The sequence below is a fragment of the Crinia signifera genome, chromosome 1 (assembly GCF_055691185.1).
Source record: "Crinia signifera chromosome 1, ASM5569118v1, whole genome shotgun sequence".
Taxonomy (NCBI): Eukaryota; Metazoa; Chordata; class Amphibia; order Anura; family Myobatrachidae; genus Crinia; species Crinia signifera.
The window spans coordinates 192,950,269-192,971,582 of record NC_139217.1 but is presented as its reverse complement, the minus strand read 5'-3'; the positions used below and the strand labels follow the sequence as shown (position 1 = coordinate 192,971,582).

The 21,314-nt window shown below is 46.8% G+C and overlaps 1 protein-coding gene across 3 annotated transcripts in view; it reads left to right on the top strand.

Annotated features, from left to right (window-relative positions):
- Nucleotides 1-10,511, top strand: part of LOC146066162 (melanopsin-B-like) — a 180,920-nt gene extending 170,409 nt beyond the window's left edge. For all 3 annotated transcript variants that reach the window (XM_083179099.1, XM_083179098.1, XM_083179097.1), the window contains one exon: nucleotides 8,650-10,511. In XM_083179099.1, coding sequence (XP_083035225.1) covers nucleotides 8,650-9,066 — 417 coding nt within the window. In that variant the 3' untranslated portion in view covers nucleotides 9,067-10,511. The remainder of the gene's footprint in view (nucleotides 1-8,649) is intronic.
- The last annotated feature ends 10,803 nt before the right edge of the window (nucleotides 10,512-21,314 follow it).

The following is a 21,314-nucleotide window of genomic DNA, read 5'->3' as shown; positions in this document are numbered from 1 at the left end:
TTGTGAATTAGCAGCTCACCATTGTGTGAGTGACAGCAATCTCACTCTGTGAGAGTGCTGAATCTGCACTTACCCACAGGCTGTGATGGCGTACCATATCTGTATTGCGCAAGGAACACGTCCATTAAGGCGTCAGCCTTAATGATCGTAATTTCATTGCTTTTTGGCGTTTGAGTGGAAGAGTTACAACAGGTTTCAGAAATGCCAGATCATGTGTAAGAAGCCTTAATGGGACATGTGAAACCGTAAGGTTTTTTGTCAATGTAATTTCATAGCTTTTTTCAATTTATTTTAAATTTTAAATTTCAGTGTAAGAATAAAATTAGATTTTTTAAATGTTTAATGATAACACACCCCTGGGACAGCGTACACGCGGGGGGTGGGGCACTGGGGAGGCAGCATACACACGGAGGCACTGTACACACGAAAGCACTGGGGGGAGGCAGCGTACACACAGGGGCACTGGGGGGACAGCGCACACACGGGGGCACTGGGGGGAAGCGCGCACAAGGGGGCACTGGGGGGGACATCGCACACACGGGGGCACTGGGAAGACAGCGCACACGGGGGCACTGGGGGGGGCAGCGTACACACGGGGGCACTGGGAAGACAGCACACACGGGGGCACTGGGGGGGGCAGCGTACACACGGGGGCACTGGGGGGGGCAGCGTACACACGGGGGCACTGGGGGGGGACAGCACGCACACGGGGGCACTGGGGGGGACAGCGCGCACGGGGGCACTGGGAAGACAGCGTACACACGGGGGCACTGGGGGGGACAGCGTACACATGGGGGCACTGGGGGGGACAGCGTACACATGGGGGCACTGGGGGGGGGACAGCGTACACACGGGGGCACTGGGGGGGACAGCGTACACACGGGGGCACTGGGGGGGACAGCGTACACACGGGGGCACTGGGGGGGGGGACAGCGTACACACGGGGGCACTAGGGGGGGACAGCGTACACACGGGGGCACTGGGGGGGACAGCGTACACACGGGGGCACTGGGGGGGGACAGCGTACACACGGGGGCACTGGGGGGGGGACAGCGTACACACTGGGGCACTGGGAAGGGGACAGCGTACACACGGGGGCACTGGGGGGGGGACAGCGTACACACGGGGGCACTGGGAAGGGGACAGCGTACACACGGGGGCACTGGGAAGGGGACAGCGTACACACGGGGGCACTGGGAAGGGGACAGCGTACACACGGGGGCACTGGGAAGGGGACAGCGTACACACGGGGCACTGGGAAGGGGACAGCGTACACACGGGGGCACTGGGAAGGGGACAGCGTACACACGGGGGCTCTGGGAAGGGGACAGCGTACACACGGGGGCTCTGGGAAGGGGACAGCGTACACACGGGGGCTCTGGGAAGGGGACAGCGTACACACGGGGGCTCTGGGAAGGGGACAGCGTACACATGGGGGCACTGGGTACACACGGGGACAGTGGGGTGGGGGACAGGGTACACACAAGGACAGTGGGGGGACGGATTTACCTGGATGCAGCTGCTCCTCTGATGGCCCGGGTGTCTTCTTTCTGCCTTCTCGGTGGCGGAGGCAACTCAAGGAAGCGCCTGAATCTGGTCCGCAGGCTGTGGAAGCTCCTCAGTCCTGGCGGTGGCATGGGGAGGTCAGCGTCTGGGCAGTAAATATAATAAATAATAATATTAAAGGGCTCAGTGTACACACGGAAGGGGGCACAGCATACACACGGAAGGGGGGGGGCACAGCGTACACACGGAGGGGGGGCACAGCGTACACACGGAGAGGGGGGCACAGCGTAGACACGGAGAGGGGGGCACAGCGTAGACACGGAGAGGGGGGCACAGCGTAGACACGGAGAGGGGGCACAGCGTACACACGGAGAGGGGGGCACAGCGTACACACGGAGAGGGGGGCACAGCGTACACATGGAGAGGGGGGCACAGCGTACACACGGAGAGGGGGGCACAGCGCACACACGGAGGAGGGGGGCAGCGCACACACGGAGGAGGGGGGCAGCGCACACACGGAGGAGGGGGGCAGCGCACACACGGAGGAGGGGGGCAGCGCACAAACGGAGGAGGGGGCAGCGCACACACGGAGGAGGGGGCAGCGCACACACGGAGGAGGGGGCAGCGCACACACGGAGGAGGGGGCAGCGCACACACGGAGGGGGGCAGCGCACACACGGAGGGGGGCAGCGCACACACGGGGGCACTGTACACACGGGGGCACTGTACACACGGGGGCACTGGGGGGGGGGCAGCGTACATACGGGGGCACTGGGGGGGACAGCATACATACGGGGGCACTGGGGGGGACAGCATACACATGGAGGCACTGGGGGGGACAGCATACACACGGGGGCACTGTACCCACGAAAGCACTGGGGGGAGGCAGCATACACACGGGGGCACTGGGGGGGGACAGCGCACACACAGGGGCACTGGGGGGACAGCGCACACACGGGGGCACTGGGGGGGGACAGCGCACACACGGGGGCACTGGGGGAGGACAGCGTACACACAGGGGTCACTGGGGTGACAGCGTACACACGGGGGGCACTGGGAGGAGCTAGTTCTATCTCTGATATAGCGCCCCTTTTCACAGAAAAGCACCCCTTTCACACGCTGTACACCCTGCACCCATTTCATTCTACTCATCATCAGTCCGGCAGAGCAGCAGTAAAGGCCACTGGTAAAATTGCTGAGTATTGTCCCAAATTCACATTACACAGCACGCAGTGACCCATATTCATATTACATAGCGTATAATTACCCATAGTCACATTACACAGCACGCAGTGACCCATATTCATAGCACATACAGCATAATTACCCATATTCACATTACACAGCACGTAGTGACCCATTTTTATATTACACAGCACGTAGTGACCCATAGTCGCATTACACAGCACGTAGTGACCCATATTCGCATTACACAGCACGTAGTGACACATATTCACATTACACAGCACGCAGTGACCCATATTCATAGTACATACAGCATAATTACCCATATTCATATTACACAGCACGTAGTGACCCATTTTTATATTACACAGCACGTAGTGACCCATATTCGCATTACACACTACGTAGTGACACATATTCGCATTACATAGCGCGTAGTGACCATATTCACATTTCCCAGCACGTAGTGACCCATAGTCACATTACACAGCGATTAGTATCCTATATTCACATTACACAGAGGGTAGTGACCTATATTCACATTACATAGGACGTAGTGACCTATATTCACAGTACGCAGGGCGTAGTGACCTATATTCACAGTACGCAGGACATATTGACCTATATTCAAAGTACGCAGAACGTAGTGACCCATATTCACATTAAGCAGGACGTAGTGAACCATATTTACATTACAGAGCATGTAGTGACCCATAGTCACATTACATAGTGCGTAGTGACCCATATTCAAAGTACGCAGAACGTAGTGACCCATATTCACATTAAGCAGGACGTAGTGAACCATATTTACATTACAGAGCATGTAGTGACCCATAGTCACATTACACAGTGCGTAGTGACCCATATTCAAAGTACGCAGAACGTAGTGACCCATATTCACATTAAGCAGGACGTAGCGAACCATATTCACATTACAGAGCACATAGTGACCCATGCTCACATTGCACAGTGCATAGTGACCTATATTCACATTACACAGCGCATACTGATCCATATTCATATTACACAGGGGGTGGGCGTTCGGAGGGCAGCGTTCCACTCGCTAAGCAGCAAAAGAACGCTGCTTAGCGAGTGATCCTGAATCAGGCCCCCCCTGTTCCTCTTACAAACTATGCTCTCACACACTGGTGCCTCCCCAGTCCATGCACACATTACCTTCAGCCTGGAGCAGCATGCCACAGATCAGTAAGCAGGTCTTCAGCTACAGTAATCCCCAGGCAAAGCTACCCCATGCACAAGCAAAGGAGCATGATAGTTTTCAAAATGGGGCGTGGCCATGAGGGGGTCCGTTATTAGGCCACTCCCCTTTTGAAAACTATCAGTAGCCCAGGCTACTGCTAGCCGGCCGGGGGAGGGGACAAGCGGGGAATCCTAAAGCCTGGTTTGCCTCTGCCAGTGCTTTTGACTAGTGAGGCAGAGCCGGTCTGAGGCTGAGTCAGCTCAGCAGCAGCATTGCAACAGCAGTCAGCCCGTCCGGCTCTGAGACTGGCAGCAGCATCACACTGCTGCTGACAGTCATAAGGAGGTGCCTGTGCACCCCCCGTGTGCACGCCTATGGTGGGCATTAGGGGTACATTGTGAGCACTCACTTGCTGCCCCTGGGCTACCCTGCTCCATGGAGTCCTCTTCCAGGCTGCTATATCTGCTGCTTCTGCATGTCACGTTTAGCTGGCACAGAGACCATCTGAACTCACTCACCAGCGCTCAGCAACTGCACTCATGTCGGGCAGCTGTCAGCCGACTCCCCTGTAGCAGCGCTACGATTGTTTGTTTCTCCCTCTGTCCCTGCTGGCTGCAGCCTGAGCCACAACTTCCTCTATGGGGGAGAGAAGCCACTGCTAGTGCCCTGATCATCCCCGCTGCCCGCCGCCCGCCGTGCACTGCACGGCTAACATACAACACACACCTGTAGGGTGGTAAAGTAACCCGGACAGCGCCCGCATATAACGCCTGCTGGACGGCAGGACAGTCACCCAGCAGCCCAGCACCAGGAGCACTTCCCCACAAAAAGCACTTTCATATTTGAATTTCCCGGCAGTGCTGGCAGTGCAGTGAATAAATTAGCTGACGTCACTCAGCTTACACCCACCTCCGGAACAGCACGGACCTTATTAAACTCTGTCATTAGAACAGTGTCAGTGAAAATAATCACACAGCGCCCCCCACCCCTCAATCCTCACCCCCATGTATAACATAAACACCACTAATTACACTTACACAAAAGTATTTCAGTTTGCGAGCAGGAGTCGGCCATCTTGATACACTCAAGTGAAGCCTCTCTGTGTACTCCCTTTTGGCTAAGATCAAGTGTAGTATCTGTTCTTATCAGTGGGTATGGACTGGCCTCTGGCAGAGAATAGAGAAAGGTTGGACTGAGTAGCTGCTCTGATGGGCGGAGGGTGTGGGACCCCTCTGTTTTTTCCCGGGAGCAGTGAAAAGTCTCACTGAGTATCTTCACCTCTGCCTTTGGTAGGAGGTGTTGTTTCCGTAAATCCACTGGTAAGAGGGGGGGAGAAACACTGGGCCTAGTAGTTTGACTCTCTTGACGGGGTTCGTAGCCCCTGAAGGATGAGACAGCGAAAGGCTCAGTCTAGTATCCATTCCCAGGGAGCGGAGAAAAGCTGAGACCGAGTAGATTGGTCCTAGGTTGGGCAAACCACCAGCCTGGGCACAGCGAAAAGCTCAGCCTAGTATCTTAACCCTGGGAGCGGAGAAACACTGGGACTGAGTAGATTGCTCTTCCGAGGGGGGTGCAGCCCCTAAGGGAGTCTTTCGAAAAGCCCAGTGGAGTACCCATTCCCATGCCAGGGGCTGGAAAGTACCTGCTGGTGAGACGGAGAAACACTTGGTCGGACGCTGACTGGTCGGCTGCCTGGAGCCCGAGGCTGCACTGTGCCCCCGGGGTAACCCGGGGGTGCCTGATTTGCACTGGTGATGTCCAGCACCATGCACTGAATGGCACCTGCACCGCGCACTTCCCTCTAGGTTAGGCTACACGTCCTTACCTCGTCCTTTTGGATGGGGTAGGACAATTTTTTACACCCCCACCCCGGCCTTCTGGCTAGGGCCTCTTTTATTTATTTCTTTGATTTGCACTTTTGAGCACTTCACGTTTTTTGTTAGTTTGTCACGTTTTTTTTTATTTGGGTAGTGCGGCTGTCCCTAACAGGCCTTCCGTTCCCCAAACGTGACTGGGACTCTTCACCTTTTGGGGAGAGTCCCGGTTCCCTCGAGGGCAACCCCGAGCCGCAAGGCGGAGGGAAGCCTAAGCGGGTCTCTCCAAACCTTCGGGTGCGGAGGACCCACCGTCCAAAACCCTTCCGGGGGTGGAGGAAAAGCGGGTCTCTCTGAGCTTCGGCGAAGAGGACCCACCGATCCTTTTTTTCCCTTCCTCGGCCTTATGGTTGAGGGGGGTTAGGGGAACCATGGGGCCTTTCTCCTTTGGGAGAGGGCCCACACGTTCATACGGCTGCCCCCTTTGCACGTGTTTAGGCACAGCACTGGTGGTGGTGGGAGCACACCTCGGGCTCCCTGAGTTTCTTCAAACTCTCTGTGTACTCCCCCTCCTGGTGGCTTCTACGGCTGCGCAACAAGTTGAAACCTCCTATCTTTATAATGGGGGATGTTTCACTAAATTATAAAAAAACTGCACCTATCTGAAAATCCTCAACCCCAAAAGGCACTCCACTGGGACAATATCTACCTAATAATACAAACCCCAAGTCTCAATTGTTCCTCTACCCCGAGTTATGCCTTCCCAAAAAAAACCTCATAGACTAACATGGGTGACAAAGTGTCATTTCTGAAGTGTCAGAAAAAAACTGACAGTTGGAAGTTTAGATCGCTCCCAATTGGTCATTTTTTTATATTTCGCCCTGAAATTTGGCACGCAGCACCGGTTAACGATTCTACGCGTACATGCCAAATTTCAGCTCAGTACGCCCAGTCACTTTTGAGGTGCAGTCCCTCAAACACCATGCCCCCATCCGAAAAGTTCCCTATGGGAAAAATCCGTTTGTTGAATTCAGCCTTAATATAAGGGCACTACCGTGCCCTTATAATATATATAAAGAAAGAGGAATATGCTTATATAATTTATATGCTTATATAAATTCAAATTTGAGGGTAATAGGAATCCCGACTACACAGTGGGGGGAGCACATTGAAGCCCCTTGCGGGCTCACCACGCTGCAGGCACGGTGGCGAGGTGCGCTCGCCACCTATTTTATTCTCCCTCTATGGGGGTCGTGGACCCCCACGAGGGAGCAGTCGGGATTCTGACGTCGGAGTAATGATTGTCGGGGAGCCGTCCGGCACCCTTCTTAGCCTCTACCACCTCTGATGGGAGGCTATTCCACTTATCCACTACCCTTTCTGTGAAGTCATTCTTTCTAACATTTCCCCTGAACTTACCTCCCTCCAGTTTCAGTGCATGTCCTCGTGTTCTATTACTTATTTTCCTTTGAAGAAAATGTCCCTCCTGTACTATGTTAAAACCCTTGATATATTTAAAGATTTCTATCATGTCCCCCCTTTCCCTTCTCTGCTCCAAACTATACATGTTAAGACCTTTTACTCTTTCCTGGTACGTTTTGTGATGTAGGCCATGCACCATTTTATTTGCCCTTCTTTGTACACTCTTTAATGTATTCATATCCTTCTGAAGATATGGTATCCAGAAATGGACACAGTATTCCAGATGAGGCCGAACCAATGACCTATAAAGTGGCATTATTACTTCTTTATTTCTGCTACTGATTACTCTCTCTATGCAACCAAGCATCTGACTAGCCTTCCTCCATTGCTTTGCTACATTGCTTTCCTGCCTTTAAGTCACTTGAAATAGTGACTCCTAGATCCCTTTCCTCCTCAGTAGTTTCCATTATAGTACCCTTAATACTATATTGAGCCTTTGGGTTTTTGAGTCCCAAGTGCATAATTTTGCAAGTTTACCTAGATGATCAGTCATTTGATTTACCCCTCCTGGTGTGTCTACTCTGTTGCATATCGTTGTGTCATCTGCAAAAAGGCATACTTTCCCTTCAATACCATTTGCAATGCCACTAACAAATATATTAAAGAGCACTGGTCCAAGTACAGATCCCTGGGGTACTCCACTGGTAACATGTCCCTCCATAGAATGCACTCCATTTACTACAACTGTCTGTTTCCTATCCTGCAACCAGTTTATTATCAATTTAATTGTTTTATAATCCAATCCTACACTTTCAAGTTTATTTAGCAGTCTGCAATGTGGAGCAGTGTCAAATGCCTTACTAAAGTCTAGATATGCCACATCTACATCTACATCTAGATGTTTAATTACCAAATATACAATGGTGAAAAAATAAATAAAAACTATTTTGTGGCCAATAAAAGCAGCTAGTATCGTATATGCTTGAAAATATAAACAATGCCTCACCAGTTTATTGAGAGTATCAGGTGGGACTGTCCATTCCTAGCATGACGTAGACTTAGGTAAACAGGCGCCAGGTAAGAATTTATTGGAATGGTTATTAACGTCCACCAACAATCTAGTCCATCGCCTCCATCTTTTTTCCTAATTGTTATCCGGACTGATTAGTGCAAGGTTTCTGTCCACCATAGGGGAGAAGAGTTGAGCGACTGTAGTAAGGCAAAAGTGGCGGCGGTGTCCGTTCCAGCCATTTAAGAAAAGCATTAAATCATAATTAAAGATTATAAGCTTGCAGCAGGGCCCTCCTACCTCCAAGTCTGTCTGTTGTTACCCAGTTTGTCTTATCACTGTCTACTATTGTAAAGCGCAACGGAATCTGCTGCGCAATATAAGAAACTATAAATAAATAATGTAACCTTCCAAGGTCAAAATTTGCATTTGCCCATGCATACATACTGTATTTTTAAAAGGTCTATAAGATATTATTGTTAACAACAAGTAACTTTTTTTTTTTAAATCAGGTGTTTCCTGCAGTTCATAAACTTGAGCACTCATTTAGAAGATCAGAAAAAAGAAACACACAAGAACTTCTCCTTTCAAATTCCTTGAATGCAATCACCTATCCCATTGGCTTACAATCCATGGTTAAAGATAATATGTCAAATACTCCACAATTAAAGCGACATGATGTAAGTGGGGGCCTGGATTGGATTATTCATGCCACAATCCCACGTATTGTTATTATTCCTACCTCACAAAGTAGCATTTACGAGGAACAAGAGGAACTTGACAACGATCAGGATGAAAAAATTCCAAAAGATTTTGATGATGATTTCTTCAACTTTCACGTTGACACAAGCTTATTGGACTTTGAAGGACTTTCTTCAAATGCTGATCTTTTTGAAGTGGTTGAGAAGTTTTGTCATAAAGGAAGTTGAAAATATAGTTCTAAAAACAGTGACTATAGTTTTGAAATTCCACATCTGCTATTGTATAAATAGTTATATGCAATAGGTTAACCACCTAGTGTAATATTGTAGAGATCTAGCTAGGGATGTATAGAATACAGTATTCAGGTTAAGATTTAACCAAATAAAGAGTTTTCAATAAAATTCTGGATCAACTGAATCTTATCTAATTTGTAACAAGGAGATAACTTAGAGTTTGGTATTTTGTCTGAAACTTTTCAAATAGAATCCCATATTCAGCTAGATATTAAAATACAGAATCAGTGCATCTCTACGTTACCGCTTGTGCAACCACTTAATGATTATATTTATATTTGGTACTTGTTTCCTAGCACGGCGCCCACGATTTTGATCTAAGTGCATCTTATGCGAGGGGACACGGATTACTTTACATGTATTCCTTAGGACCTAAGGGAGCTGTGTGCGAAGCATACGTAGACCGTCTACACACCTAGTGTGTCTAATACCCCACTATCCCTTCCCCACATATCAATGTTATTTTGAATTGTATTTTGGCAGCGCAAGCACGGGTCCTGTAGGACACGGAGACCCGGACTGAGTGACCTGTTATCTGGCACCAGGTTCACATACTCACTCTCTCTGCTCACCGTAGCCGAGGTAGTGGCACCTTGCACACCTCACAACTGAGCTCTCAATGGCACGCAGATGGGGCAGCCAGCGGCTCCTATAGTAAGCGGGTGCACGGAGACAGGAATACTACCCGGCTCTCGGTGCAACCTACTCGTGTCTTCATACTGTGATATACACCACTTGTCCAGCGATACTAATAGGGGCATATCCCGCAATAAGAGGATTTGTTAAAATCCCATAAAGTATCCTTTGCACTGCATCAACTTAAATACCGGCAATAGGGATATATAGTGGGGCTCACTAGGTGTGGTCCTTTTAAACTTCATGTTGTTATATGTGTGTATGTGTGGTTTTATTTTGCAGCTATTTTTAACATTAACCCATTAAAGATTATGTTTTATTAGTTCAAGTTCTTAAGGTGCACCAGCACATGACACTCTTTTCTGTCCTTTCACATTGCGATCTAAAATGAACTCCACGCCAACGTGGATAGTGGCGGTATGAAAAGGAAGGAGGACGCGTACCGCTGCCCCTCGCCATGCTTCGGGTTGGCGTTGATAGTGGGGGTGGCGTTGACAATGGGGGTGCATTTAACATTGTAAGCACCCATCAGGGTGCTTGTACAATTAAAAATCGCATCGCATGCCATTTGCTGGCATGCAATGCTATGCGATATTTCATTGTACAAGCCCTTCTGTTAATTTAACGGGAAAATCACATCGCATCGCACATCACTAAATACGGTATGCGATGGGCGCCTTGCTAGGAAACAAGTACCTTATATTTTTATTACCATTTATAATCAGTCTTTATAGCAGGGTTGAAGGAGAGGGTCAGGTAGGCAACCCTGCTTTATAGTTTTCACTGGGTTGCCTACCTGACCCTCTACTTCAGGGAGAAAATGCTCTGTTCCTGGACTTCCCTGGTAATGTATGATTGCCATCACCTGTGGTGAAACGCCTTTCGTATTAATTACCTAGCTCCCCACAGGTGATGGCCATCATACATTAGCAGGGAAGTCCAGGAACAGAGCATTTTCTCTCTGAAGGAGGGGGTCAGGTAGGCAACCCTGAGTGTTCACAATATTTTGCATACAGTATAACAGATTGTGAAACCTTTCATGATTGATATGACATGATAAATCGCTGCAAAATGTTCACTGGGACTACTGGTCACTTTACAATTTCTTATTTGCACTGAAATCATAAATTCAAATATGCTTCCAGATTGTAGAAAATATCCATTAATACTTATTTCATGCTTGCCTACCATCTAAGAACATCTAGGAGAGTTCCACAGACTCCTAACCTGGGTTGTCCATACACACTGAGTGATATAGAGATCAACCTTGAGACATATTGTTTATTAGCCGCCTGTATAGGTTATTGGGTTGAGCCTAGTTAGGTCGACCTGCATTGGGTCAACCACTGATGTCGACACCTGGAATAGGTTGACATGGCTAAGGACGACAGGGTTGGAAGGTTACACAAACATTAGGTCAACAATAGCAAGGTCGACAGTCAAAAGGTCAACCCATGGGCCATGCAGCACAGCATATGGGACGACCATTATGACCATTATAAGTAGTGCATGCACACTCCCCAATGAGCAGATCTAGATCAGATGACATATAGCCTAGTGTGTACCAAGCTTTAATGAGTTGCTTCATAATAACCAAGTGCATGATGCTATTATTCATAGGATTGTATTATTGTAACAGGTAGGCAAACCAAGTTATTTGTCCACTGCCTCTAAGTGTGCCTCAGCATCTCCCCTCCGGAATCCCAGGGAAGGAAAAATGTTATAATTTCTCAGAAATACATGACTAAAAAGACTATGACTGAAATGGGATGGGCACAATAATAACCTTATTTAGACTAAACTCAGTTAGAAGGTACCTTGACAAAACCATGTTCCAATGTAGGGAGAACAACCACATACTAGGATACTAGTATCTTACAAAATAAAGCATACTAGTATTTGTGTGGCTGTCGCAAAAATGGGTAGTAAGTTTCCTGTATTGCAAATCTTGTTTGATTGCTCCTAGCTGTAAGCTGTATCAACCCACGGAAAGGCATATCTGCCTAGACCAGGCATGTCCAAACTGTGGCCCTCCAGCTGTTGTGAAACTACACATCCCAGCAGGCCTTACCATAGTTTTAGCATTCCCTATTAGCAAAACTGTGGCAAGGCATGATGGAACTTGTAGTTTCACAACGGCTGGAGGGCCATAGTTTGGACATGCCTGGCCTAGACACTCCGCTCTGTTACCTCTCAGGTACACCCACTAAACTCCACATTCCCTGTGCCCAAACTCATATGTAATGATGCATCTCACATGTCATATGACATGTGCAGTATAACTCAAATACATATGCAGCACTTTTAACATCAGTCAATTACGTAAGCATTCTGTGCTATTAAAATGCTACTTAGAATCAGCACTATTGTGCTCTATACCCAACATGACCACAAAGGTAAACCTTTAAATACTGAAATATATATTATAGGATAAGATTCTATATATAGAGCAAGAAATGTGATATTGAAAGGCTGTCTGTAAATAATGATAGTACTCCGGTACAGAACGCCATGGTATGGAAAATGTTGAGAGGTTCGTAATGTTACAATCAGAGCAGGAATAAGAGCAGTAGTAGAGCTAATGGTATGGCATACAGTAGTTTCACACTTTGAGCACTGAACATACAGAACAATAAAAAAAATAGATGCATCTACTGTACATGCAAATAATAATTAACTATACTAATAAATAAATACCATGGGTAGTGATTCCCCCGGTTTTTCCACTTTTGGTACATTAAGCATCTTACTGCTCTCATGTATTGTAATCTTGTTGCACTAACAATGCAACTAACACACCTCCTAACATTTTGTATGATGAATTCAGGACTTGAGAAAGCCAAAGGCGGATGCCTCTGAAAAGGGAATTTTTATTCAGCAATAGGGGGCATCCATTTGCATGCCAGTGGGAACATCCCCCATCTTCGATGATCTCCAACCATCGAAGGTTGGCGAAGGCGCCCGCATATGTATGGGTGGCCTAGACCACTCATATAAATGAGCGAAGAAATGCCGGGAATTGGGTGATCACTGACATCCGGATATGTCAGCTGTCTGCCCCCTGCACGTGCGTCACAGACACATTAGCATATGCAATGCCCCAGCTCAGCACTCCACTCCCCTCTCCACCCCCACTCATAATGCTGAGAGCGCGCACTTCTTGCCGAGTTTGCACGCACCAAGCGTGTACACATGCGCAGAAATCAAATATCGGTCCCTGTGCGAATTCGCATCTGAGCGAATGCACCAAAATAAGGCCCTTAGTACACATCTCAGTGTGTGTATGCCCCTTAAGCTAAAGATTGACACATTCAATAGTAAAGGGGCATACACATGGGGCGATTTCAGCCCCTTTTCTAAGCAAGATCACTTAGAAAAGAAGTATGGATCTCTCCAAGTGTATGCTCTGTATTGATAGCGATGTGTAGCCCCGCTCTTGCTCATAGGGAAAGGCAGTGCATGTACTGGCTTTCCCTACATCTTGTGGCTTTGCCTATTAAAAATAGGCAGTGGTTCTGGCTGCTGTTTATTTATACAGTATAATGACTTCTTTCAGCTGCCTGATTTTATATATGAGGCAGCTACAAAAATGCTTCATTTTGTGCAGTATGTGTAAACTCTATTAGCCTACAATGAAATGGCAGATAGCTGAGCAATCAAACTGTAATGTGGGTATTAGAGGTTAACAGCCCTAATGTCAGCTACAAACAGAATCTAATCTGTAATTTAGGCATTTGCCAGGGCTACATGAATCACATCAACACTTATGGAACCTTTACTCACGTCTGCGGATATTACTCTGAAATGGCCTTCATCAAGCCATATCACTCTCCAATGACCCCCTGTGTGCAATTGCAGGTAATAAATGGAAAATATGGACTTGGCCCAAAATATAAGCACTAAAGTTTCACTTTATGCATACATAATTATTTATTGGTACTGTGGACTGTCATTTTTGCTGAATGAATGAATGAGGAATAATATTGCCGAAGTCCAATAAATTTGAATTCATTTTCTGCATAAGGTCTATTGTATATTGTTATTGTGCCTGTGCATGTGACGTGGCGCAAAAATTAACATGCCATACTCAACAGGTGGGAAGGTTGTTACGGTTAGATTGCATGGCCGAGTAATGGGCCCCATACATCAGCAATTAATTGTGACAATCCTCAGATCTGGAGATGATTGCCACAATTAATTTTAGATGTGTGGGCTCCCCCTTTTGGCAATCCCAATCAAAAATTAATAGGGATCGCCAATCGATTGCTTAATCAGATTTTTAAACATGCTTAATAATCTGGTATTATCTGCGGATCTTTTTTATATGTGTGGGCATTCCTAATTCGTCTTCTTTATCTATTTACATTATGAACAGCTGAAATGACAATCGATTGGGCAATTTCCAGATATGAAGATGCAATCTTTAGATGGAAAAATCTGCCGATCACTGAAATAAATCTGTAATGTGTGGGCAAGTCAAATAGATTGTAAAATCCATTTATCTGGCCAAAAAATCCCTGGATATGGAAATCCATTAATTGTGATTGCTGCTGTATGGGGCCCATTAGATTACAAATCTGTCTGGAAAAGGACAATGTTACTGCTTAATTGCTATAGATCAACAGTCACTAGGTACAGGGCAGCCAAGAGGTATGCCGGGCCCCGGTAAAATTTGGGGGCATGGACGAATCACAGAAAGCTTGGCCACCTCCCGTGATTAGGCCACAGCCCAAAAGGTTTAGGGGGGTGAAGAAACACTGTAAAGTCAAGGGGAGGGTGTTATTGTTGCCCCCCTCAGCAACAGCAGCAGCTGTACCTACAGCATGTGCTGTGCTGACCAAGCAGACTCAGCATGAGCTCTCACGCTGTCAGTGAGACACTCATGCCCCGCCGGGCCCTCCAGCAAGACCGGGTGATAAAGCGGGCGAACAAAGTGAGCCATGTGAGGAGAAGCGGTACACTTATCCGGTGTCCATGTTGACTAAAGTCGACAGACACCACAAAACATGAAAAGAATCATGTCTACCTTTTTCATGTTGATCTTTCCTAATGCTTGTGTTGACCTAGTGACCATGCTGACCTAATGCTGTCTTGATCCGAGTACTGAGGCAAGCTCTCTTACCGGCTAAGTGTCTGCGCAGGCTGTGCTTGCGTTTCAAGTCCCAATGCAGCTGGCGTCCTGTGTGCTGTGTGAGCCGCACAGCACACAGGACGCCAGCTGCATCGGGACTTGAAACGCAAGTCATCCTGCAGTCATCTCCCGGTTCTCTCAGCGCTACTGAGTCCGCGGCTGCGCGGTGCACCACTTCTCTCACACAGAGTGACAGTGTCCAGAGCTCAGCTATCTTCCCAGTCCGCCGACATTGCTTCTGGCCACAAGCATGGTGGATACAGTCTTTCCCACCTTAGCCTGACATGGGGGCTGCCATGTTCTTCCCAGTCACATGTCAGTCCGGACCAATTATGTACAGTCTGAACTTCTTGTCATACCTACCTGGCCAATCCTGGCCTTCCAGTGAGTATAAGTATGCTGGGAGCCCACAGACCTTTGCTAGTGCTTCAGTTGTCTCTCTCTTTCTGCTGCAATGTGACTTAACTCCAGGTATTCCAGTTCCTGTGACTCCAGGTATTCCCGCTCCTGTGATCCAGTGTCCAGTCTGAGATTCACCTCAGCAGGTCTCAGCCTAGCTCCTGAGTATCCGATGTCCCATCATCGCTCCTGAGTATCCGATGTCCCATCATCGCTCCTGAGTATCCGATGTCCCATCATCGCTCCAGAGTATCCGATGTCCCAGCATCGCTCCTGAGTATCCGATGTCCCAGCATCGCTCCTGAGTATCCGATGTCCCAGCATCGCTCCTGAGAATTCGATGTTCCATCATCGTTCCTGTGTTTACGATTTCTCTGCGCATTGATCCACAGCTCCTTCCCACGCAACCTACAGTAAAGTATCGCTCCCTCCATATTAATTCTGTTATCTCAATCAGTGCTCTGCACTGCACCATATATCTTCTGTCCTGTGTTATATCAATCATATTGCATACTTTACTGCCTGCCATATACAACCTTCTTGTCTTCAATAAACCTGGTTGTATTTTTATCATTAACTCATCTCTGCCTCTGGGTGCACTGTAGCGCAAGTGAATGCGCAGGGATCTTCTGCAGCCTCCCCGGTTTCAGTATCGGTCCAAGTCGCCACCAGAGGTCTGAGTCTCTGCGACTCAGACCCTTGGTGTGACAAATGCAAGTCGACCTATTTTATGTGTAGACCTAGTGACTGTTGAACTTGTGAGTGGATGGCCCAAGTGCAAAAATAAAATTTGGGTCCCCCCTCTTCCACTTCAACCCAAGATCACAATTTGCTACACAGCAGTGGGTGGCAGCATTGGGCTCCTTAGTATTCAGGGGCTCTTGTGCAATGCACCTGCTGCACCAATGGGAGTTTCACCTCTGTGAAAGACTGTCAACCTAAGTTCTGTTGACCCTATGACCCATAACTCCATATATCATAGGCAAATGCAGGGGGTTTCCTGTTGCCCGGAAACCCTCTTTCTCTTGGCAAGTGGCTAAAATTATGACAATAGTATTATTATGCAGTGTAAGGGGCAGAAGAGAGCTGCACATGCCGAGTGGTAGCAGCTTCTAACAAATGTGTGTGGATTTTAGTCCTCCATCAGTGCAGTAGACCAGAAAGCAGCTACCAGGAAGAAGAGACAGGAGCCTTACAATGAGGTGGCAGAATGTGATCTTAGAAAGTTCAGTACTAGTTCCATTATGTTTGTGTATTTATTATAATGATATCTTTAACCTTTTCTTGACCACTTATCATATTTAAATGTTTGATACAGCCAATACTATAGTGTTAATCTATAGTGTTAAATATTAATACTGTATTCCATACAGTATCCAGTGTATAAAAATACCAATGTGTACACTAATGTTCGGGGTTTATTACTTGGTTCTTCTACTGCTCCCCCAGACTACGGCATTGCTCCAATGGACTGCATTGTGGACTGAATTTGGAAACCCCCTCTCTAGAAATCCTGTGTTTGCCACTGATGTATGTATATATATATATATAAATGTGTTTAACGATCTCACCCTGCACTCTATGGTCAGTGCTACGGCCCGGGGCTGCAGCCTAACACTGGTCATGGTCATATATGCCCACCTTCTCAAAATTGTTTGAGTGGCTTGTCCCATAAGTGTAGGAGGATCATCAGCTCCAGGGTCTATGCCTCACTGCCACTTTCACAAGACTGAGGGGTTATTCAGGCCTGATTGCTGGCCTGCTAATTTGCAGAGCTCTGCAATGAAGTTATCGCTGCCCAGCCAGTGTAAAATCCATCAAATCCATTAACATCAAATCCATACCCACATCAAATGATTTTATTCAGTGTTTGCAGTCCTTGCATATTCCAGGGCTCACTAATACGGTGCTATAGAAAGAGGCTGATCGGGGCTGGAGCTGACATCACATGACTTCCCTACAAATGCGTGGGCAGGCCTGTTTTATTCCTGACACTCTCAAAAAACAGCCCATCACCTCCCCCATATGTCAGCTTCCTGTCAATCAACATGATCATGTGCCAGCGATAAAAAAGTAACAGGATTTTATGTTAGAATAGCCTTGCGCATCCAAACTATGGCCCTTATTCTGATTCGGTCGGTACGGCCCGCGTGCGGCCGTACCGCCGATGTTTGGACTCTGCACATGCGCAGAGGTCAATCTGCGCATGTGCAGCCCCCTTCGCCGCAGACGTATTTCGTCCGCCGCAAAGGGGGCGTATAGGGGCGTGAGAGGCTTCATGCCCTCATTTCCCTATGTGTACGCCCCGCGTTTCATGGGCGTTCCCATGCAAACGCGGGGCGTATGCATGGTAATGAGGGCATGACGCCCTCATTACCATGACATGGGGGCGGAAAGCTGACGTCGCCGGATGTCAGCTTTCAGCCCCCATACAAGCTACCACACGGACGATTTAAAATGCCCCAGCTTCTTCAGGAGCAAAAGTTGTGCTCCTGAAGAAGCTGGGGGATTTTACCTCTGGAAAACGCGTTGAGCCATTTGAGAGGTTCATTTTTATGAGCTATTACCAAGTTAATTGGTAGATGTTTACTATATCTTTCATTATGCAATTGACCGTCCAACAGTCATTTGCGATGAAGTACAACAGCAGTCATCCTATGGCAGGTGTCACCTTGATTAAGCCAGAGACCTGGCGAAACGCGTTGGTGGACCAGAGGAATACTTATATCCAGTTCCCAAACAGCATCTCATGCTATTCATTGGATCCGGACTAGTCCCCTTTTTGATTGCAGTCCAATTTGTGACCACCGGCAACCAGTTGATACCCCCCTAACCAGGGCGTCCATTTGCCTGAACCAGGATACGGGTGCTACACCAGGATATTGCCACTCCATAAAAATCCTGTCCCACAACCACACTGGACACATTGGATACAAATTCACAGCTTTACAGTTTGGAGATAATATAGGAACCATAGGCGTGCGCAGCACATTTTATTAGGGGGTGCACCATCAAAGGAGTGTGCATAGCTCCACCTATTGGGCGTGTCTAACACCGCCAATCAGGTGTGTCTTCCATCATCTAGTGGCACTCACTACAACATAAAGTCTCTCAGCCACACCAAAATCTCCTGCCTATTTAATCTTCTAATTACTCTGTCTAACAGTACATGCAAATACAGTCATAAACATATATGGATAATGCAGGTATTTAGTGATATGACAATGGTCTAGTACAATTACAGTAACAATGCAAATATACATATAATTGATTGATGGGTGCTTCTTTAAATGGAATACAGTTCTAAAAAGCAAGTCTTTGGTTAAGGGTATTGCTGGTATTGTTAGCAGCAGAGGTGTTCATAAGGGTGGGGCACCGCATTAGGGGGTGCCTGTGCACCTCTAACACTCAATGTGCGCACACCTATGATAGGAACGGACCCATCGACACATGGCTTCTACTGAATACAGTACTGTATGAACTGGACTACACCTCCATTCCTGTTCTTTTAAATACCCCCCCTTTTCACCCAATATTGGGGAAGAAAGGGAGTTTTGACTTTTTACTTGATTTTTACATGTTTTTTATTAAATATTTCATATTTCTCAACCCATTGGTACTACATGTCATTTCTGTAGAATTGTTGATACTTAGCGCAGTGTACCCGTTTTCTCCCAATTATGGAGATAGTCTCTGATGTGGAGCAAATAACAGGATGTCAGCAGCGGCGGCAGCAGGACACTGTAGGGGATAACGCTGAAAGCACTGGGTAGCCTGGAGCCAAGGAACTCTTACACAGGAGCAAACACTCAGGGAACAGAATGAGCAATTGTTCAAGGCAGGGAGGCAGGGCCAGAACCCTGCCTTATATCACCCTTGCCTGTCTGTGATTGGCTGCAAGCTGCAGCATCAATTAGAACCAGGAAGGACATGAGAATACCTTGATTCTGACACAGGTGTACAGGTCAGAGTTTGCAGATAACCTATTGGAGCAATCATGTCAGCTGATGGTCTGCAACATGGAGGAGCCTAGAATACAGACAACCTGAAGTATTCTGTGCATACATACAAACATACATAACAGTTTTGTAGAAGCAGGCACTCACCATAGGCAATTTTTCAGGGTTGAAGCAAAAAACTTTTATTCAGTCATAGCTGGAGTCGACGTTTCGATCCTCAACAGGGACCTTTGTCAAGACAGCAAGTATCCAAAGGACTGGAGGCACAAGGCAGTGTCTACACTGCCTTGTGCCTCCAGTCCTTTGGATACTTGCTGTCTTGACAAAGGTCCCTGTTGAGGATCGAAACGTCGACTCCAGCTATGACTGAATAAAAGTTTTTTGCTTCAACCCTGAAAAATTGCCTATGGTGAGTGCCTGCTTCTACAAAACTGTTATATTTGGGACTTAATTGCCTCTAAAAGTGGTAGCACCGCCGAGTTGAACCAGGAGTATATTGAGTGCGGTATCTCACACCTGCTACAAACATACATACATATGTACATACATACATACATACATACATACAATCTCCTTCAGTATCCGGCACTCCAGCAATATTCATCCATCGGGTGCCACGACCAGCTCAACACACAATGGGTGACATTTAATAGGATGAGAGATTCAGAAAGTGAGAGATTTGGTAAGAAATCTCCATTGTTTTTAAAGCGGCAATCATTTACACTGCAAAACCAATTTGATTTTGAGGTGTAAATGATTGCCGCTTTAAAAACAATGGAGATTTCTTACCAAATCTCTCACTTTCTGAATATCTCACCCTATTACATTTCACCCAGTGTGTGCATGCAGCAAGCACCCATCTGGCACTCCTGGCAAATAGAAAAATGACCAAAAAGAGACGGTCTCTTTAGTCATGTTTCAGGGGCACTTTATTGACCCCTTTCATCAGGACTGAGGTGATCAATAAAGTGCCCCTGATTGTTGGTCACCTTATATATTGTGCTAATAAATTGAATATATTGCTGTTAGGAAATTAAAAAAAAATACATTTTTCTTAAGAGTGGAGTTAGGGAACAATATTGATAAAAGGGTCTTTTGTGTATAGGGGTAAATAATTGTGTAATTCAAAGGATAACATGAAGGAATAATTGTAAAACAAACATGTATGTATCCCATCATATCCTGAAAGTGTTAATACAGATGTGTCCACATACATCTTGGTTTTATTGTGCCATGTATGGCAAAGTTAGGCATACCTTGGACTATGCAAAAGTCACGCTTTGTAATTTTTCTAAAATTGTGCTTCTCCAATCAATTACTTTAGAAAAATGTATTCTACTGCAAAAAAAATTCAGAATCCATCTACTTGCTACATTTAGAAAAACAGCTAAGCCATGTTTTACATGTTGTGACAAACTGAAAAATAAAAAAACCTCAGCTGTAGACTGCACACATAAATGTATATGCTCTTACAGCAGGAAACCACTAGATGTCCTAAGTGGGCTTTATACATACTGTATATATGTCCTCATACACCAGGGGCCAAATGTAATAGGGTGAAAGTTTCAGAAAGTGAGATTTTGGGAGAGTTTTCCCATGTTTTTTAAAGCAGCAATCAATTACATGGCAAAATCAACCTGGTTTTGCAGTGGGAAAACTCTCCCAAAATCTCACTTTCTGAAACTCTCACCCTATTACATTTGGCCCCAGGTCTCTTGTCACTTGGCTGGGCCTAGCATCTTATTCACTCAAATTATTTTTTTCAAATAAAACAATTGAAAGCAATAAAACTACTTTGTTAGATTGGTTGTGGCTTTTATTTTCCCACCAAGCTCCATTGTGCTCTGTATGCAACTTAGTACATGTTTAGAACTATTTACTGTCCAGAGTCTGTAGTACACTTTGAGAAGTGTTTTGCATTTTCTGCAACAGTAATGTGAAAAAAAATTCAAGACCAGTGACATAACTACCAAAGATGCAGGGTGTGCAGCTGCTATGGGGGCCGAGCTGTGTTCATGTCCCGCAGCTCCCCCTGCACCCAACCTTGGCTATCCCCA